At 34.1% G+C, this 5,000-nt stretch overlaps 1 protein-coding gene across 27 annotated transcripts in view; it reads left to right on the forward strand.

Annotated features, from left to right (window-relative positions):
- FOXP2 (forkhead box P2) overlaps nt 1-5,000 on the forward strand; it is a 361,843-nt gene that overhangs the window by 176,611 nt on the left and 180,232 nt on the right. For all 27 annotated transcript variants that reach the window (XR_014516587.1, XR_014516588.1, XR_014516589.1 and 24 more), the window contains one exon: nt 2,148-2,325. Coding sequence is in view for 17 of the 27 variants with exons in the window: in XM_083463464.1 (XP_083319590.1) it covers nt 2,158-2,325 (168 nt within the window). In the remaining 10 variants the exon portion in view is untranslated. The remainder of the gene's footprint in view (nt 1-2,147; nt 2,326-5,000) is intronic.

Genomic DNA, 5,000 nt, shown 5'->3' on the forward strand with positions numbered 1-5,000 from the left:
GTAATTGACTACAGCACAAATATAGTCAAATATTTACTTTGTTGGTTTTTAAAAAATCTGTCTGAAGACATTCCTCCACCTCAAATAATTTAGGAGACACTGTGGAAAAGATGAGATGTATGCTTTAAATGCATTTTAGTAACAAATGACACAATCCTATACTCATCTACATAAAGTAAGTCCCATTGGGTTCGGGGGGACATACTCCTGTGTAAGTGGATGTAGGATTGCAGTCTAAATATATTGTTTTTAACATGTCTGTGGAATTGCAGGAGATATTATTTAGAATGCTCATATACCTAGTAAATGCTATCAGACCCCTTTTTCTGAATATTTTAAACACTGTGCATGTAAAATTTATGCCTAATTTGAATACTTATTAGCTTCTTATTCTCAGGAAAAAAAGAATATTAGCTTAGTTTTCTTCTTGGAAAATTCATCTTCACGTATATCACATTTTTCATTTCTATTCTTATTCTTAGTTAATGTTCTGTAGACTGTTTAACAAGGGCTATTTGTTCTTAAACACATCTGGTTCTACAGTGGTTAACTGTGATTGTAACAGCTGCCCTTTATTTTACGTGAACTGTAATCATGTTTGTTGTGTTTGTGTCCTTTCTTCTTGACCAGAACTAGACTTTCGCCGTGTAAAGTTTTTTTTTTAAAAAAATGTTTATTCTATTTACCCTTTAAACCTTTCTTTCTGAAAACTTACATTGCTGTTTAGCTGACGTTCTTAAGAGTGGCTTCAGCTGTAGTGGTCTGCTTGGTGTTTTTCTCTGATAGGAAGAAATTCTTGTGCACAGGCTGAACTGAGTTGAACAATATGTTGGGTAAAGTAGCATCTGTGTTCTTTAACCAAGGTTGCTTAAAAAGATTATTTGCCTACCAGGAGAGGTGCCTTTTAAGATCTCATTTCAGAAAGTTTGCTCTTTTCTTTTCCTGGAAATCTTTCTGTGTAATGTATGCATTATTACAGGAAAATGAACCGAAGAGCACCTTCAGCACAGTGTAGAATGTTAGTAGCTTTGAGAACAAAAATTGATATTTCCATTTTACAGATGCAAAATGCACTTGAGATTCTAGTTTGTAAGGTTATGTTGATTCTTTATTTACTGCATGGATTTCAACTGATCTTGGCAGGACATCTCATTGCTATCCTGAAAGTACAGTATATTTATGCAGTGGAAATGATAAAACATTTATTACTGTAGAGAAGGTAATATGCATAATTTATGCTGTTTTTAGCACAATCATTAGTGATATTCTTGATAGATTTTATTTCCAGCTTTCATATCTAATACATGCTTGGAAAATTAATTTTATATCTTTCATTTATTTGCCTATGTTAAAATTGAGTTTTAAGTCATCTTCAAGTGAACAGTTTGATTGCTGCTCATGCATAAGCTTAATTACTTCCCAGGAAGGACAGTATTAAATGTTTTAAATGTCAGAAAAATAAATGAATATCAGCCGTTTGATTAAAAAAATAGGCAATATCTGACGTGTTTGCAGCAGGAGCTTTTTCTTAAAATGCCTCCAAGGCAAAATTTTATTTAGTCACAAAAAAGGAGAAGCCCATTATACTATTTATCATTGGTTGATACCATATGATTTGTAACACCCTTACAAAATTTTAATTTTGTATGATTAGCTGTGCATCATTAAACAACAGCCTTGCATAAGAAATGCTGTAAAATTCTGACAGAATCAAGATAGTGAATATTTTAAATAAGGCTGTATACTCATCCATGGTTGTCAAAGCTAGATAATAAGAAATACAGAGCAGTGTGTGAAATTGTGCCTTCATTTAAACTGGTTTGATAGGTAACTTTAAAATGTAGCTGTTCGTGAATGTTATTTGACCAGTCTGCAAGTATATAAGGTGTTGTTTTCCCTGTTAAATTTAACTGCACAAAGTGTTTCTTATAGGAAATGTAATTTCAGCAATTAATGTGTCTACGAAAGCAAGGTTTGCATTGCATTGCATTGCATTGCTTGCTTCTTAAATGACTCTGCAAGGATTTTTCCCTCTCTCCCCTTCTTCTAAAGATGCTGTCTCTGTAATTGGCAGAGAGGGACATCTTGATAATGGAAGTGTGAAGGTGTAACGTGTGTGTTAATTGATACTTCTTAATCACTTTTAGGTATTAAGTCATGATGCAGGAATCTGCGACAGAGACAATAAGCAACAGTTCAATGAATCAAAATGGAATGAGCACTCTAAGCAGCCAATTAGATGCTGGCAGCAGAGATGGAAGATCAAGTGGTGACACGAGCACTGAAGTAAGCACAGTAGAACTGCTGCATCTGCAACAACAGCAGGTAAGTTTTTTTTGTTTTGTTTTTGCTTTGTGTTTGTTTTCTTACAATTAGATTTCCTTTAGTGACCTTTACTTTGATGTGGATTTTGTGCACTTTTACGATATTGCAGAAAGTGGAGAGTTTTCAGAGCATTATTTGTTGTTTGTTTGTTTTTTATCTCTCTTGCATGTTCACCTTCAAATATCAGATCTGTGTTTCTTATTCATAAGGATCTGCCTGCACTGGGATATATTGTACACCTTCTGTTAAGGGTGTGTGGTGTATTTATAAAAGTTGCCCCTATATCTTTTCCAGGAAAAATGGTTTTTTTCTTCCCTAAAAAAAAAGCACCTCCAGTTTCCCTGAGTGATACAGGGAAGGAAAATGTGATACTTAGCTTTCCACCAGAGGGCCACATTACTTGATACTTTGCATCTTACTAGAATGAAATTGTTCCAAAACTCAGTTAAGGTGAAAGGACCACAGTGACTTTTTGCAACATTCATGTTTGCTGGTGCTGTGATAATTGTAAATAAAATAAAATGGACGAATTTTTCAAATAGAAAAATCGGTGGTGTGACTGAATGACCTGTTCACAGAGACTGAAAGAAAAAAGTACAATATAGGGGACCACATTTCCATTTGATACTTTAAACTAAATAACAGGTACTCTTCAGTATTTTATCTATTTTCATTATTTATCAATTGGGAATCCAACTACCTTTGCAGCCAACTTTAGTAGAAAAAAGTAGAGAATCATTTTTTTTTGTTTTGTTTTAATGATGCTGCTTCTGCTTCTTCTTCTACTACTACTACTGATTTTTTTAAATGGCATTAGGGCACTTTCCCCCCCTCAATTATGGGACCAAATCCTACTGGGTGCGGAGTGTCTTGTCTGAACTGCTGAGATGCTTGTGTTTCCTATTGTTCCCATTAGCTAAAGCAATTAGTTGTTCATGGCACAGTACTGAGTACTTAATTTGTAAATAGGTATATTTTTATTATCAGCATCTGGATTTAATCAGAAGAGAAAATAGCCTTGCTGAAACTAAAGCTGTTAAAAATAGTTTTATTGAATTTTGCAAAATAAAACTGTAGTTGCATTGCTTTAATTTGGGCCTGTTGCCGCAAATGAGTGTGGTAGTTATTTGTTTTCTGGTTTTTAAGTTGTGCTTAATACTAAATAGCTTATGTGACTATTATTTGTTATAGGTATAACAATTAAAATAGTTTCATTTTGAAACCTGAAAAATATCTGGGGATTTTTCAGTTCTGCATTGTTTCACATTCTAGTATAGACTCTTCAACAGCTGGCTCCCTCACTGTATTGTTTAACCATAAGGGGGAAAAGATACTTAATCTTCATTCTTATAGATCCTTCTTAAATTCTTAACATTCGTGCTATTCTACTGTAAAACAATTTTTTTCAGCCAACCTTCCCTATTGTTGCATCATTTAAACATGCACCTAGTTGCTTAATATTCATTTAGTATGTTAAAAAAGTTACCGCCACAGTATATTACAGCAGAAAACACAGAATGAGAATAATATGCTACTTACTCATTTCTCAAAGCAGGAGCCCTAGTCATTTCTAGCCAATTTGTCCACAGAGTCACAGCTTCCAGTAGATAGCATTTGCAAAGACCACAGAGAATAACAATTGGAGATGAAAATATCCAGTTGAGTACTAATATCCGACAGGTTCTGAGGGGGACAGGCTTAGGGGCAATATTTCCCCCCTTCAAAACTGTGATTAGATCTTAAATAAGCAGACAGGCAAAGTAAAGCCTTGTGTCCACTTAATAGGACTCAGGAGGCATTTTATGGTAGGTTTAAATGCAGACTGAATCTGGAATATAAATCATCCCCCAAAACATGGTGTTATGGAACATAAGCACTAGTAAACATGAAATCTGTATCCTTCATGTGATTTTGAATGTGTTTTGGACTACAACTTACTCTTTTCACGTTTTCCGAAAAGCGAAGAGAAGAATAACGTGAGCAGTTTCATTGGTGCCACTTGAGGTATTGTCTAATTTGGAGAGAGAGAGAAAAATAGGTCAGAAATTGCCATTTGAATCAACAAGAAATATACAAACTTATTTGTCTTTGTTTCTTTCTGTGCTTATGCAAAGTAAAGTAATCTTACATGTTGTATTGTAATTCTCCTTTCTGTTGAACTTTTTACTATGAGATTGAAATACTTCACTGTTCTACTTGTGTGCAAGGGGCAGGTAAACGGCAGACCTTTTTAAATGCATGTTTTCTTGCACCACTTCAGTATAGTTAAGTGATCAGTTAAGGTTTGTGAATCGCATGCATGAAGTTCAGTTTAAAGTGCTTCATAAGCTAGAGCCAGTCATTTGGAAACTGAGAGATTATAATCAGTAAAATGATCAGAAACTGTTAAAGAAGCTAATATTGTAGGATTCCCCCCTCCATTTATTTATTCTAATGGAGTATTTGTGCTTTTGGTGTGAATTTATAACATCACTAGGAGCCTTATCTAAAAGTTTGGCTAAAATTTCGCAGTGGTAATTTTTCAGTGATGTATTAAGAAGCAATGACAGCATCTTTTTTTGTAATATATAGCAATGATAAATAGTTAAGTTCTGTCACAAGATATCAGGAGATCTTTAACTGAGGTATGACTAGAGTATAAGTAACTTTTTTTATCCCAGTGTACATATTTGTCA

Source organism: Podarcis liolepis (genome assembly GCF_965112155.1).
Source record: "Podarcis liolepis genome assembly, chromosome: 10".
Classification (NCBI taxonomy): Eukaryota; Metazoa; Chordata; class Lepidosauria; order Squamata; family Lacertidae; genus Podarcis; species Podarcis liolepis.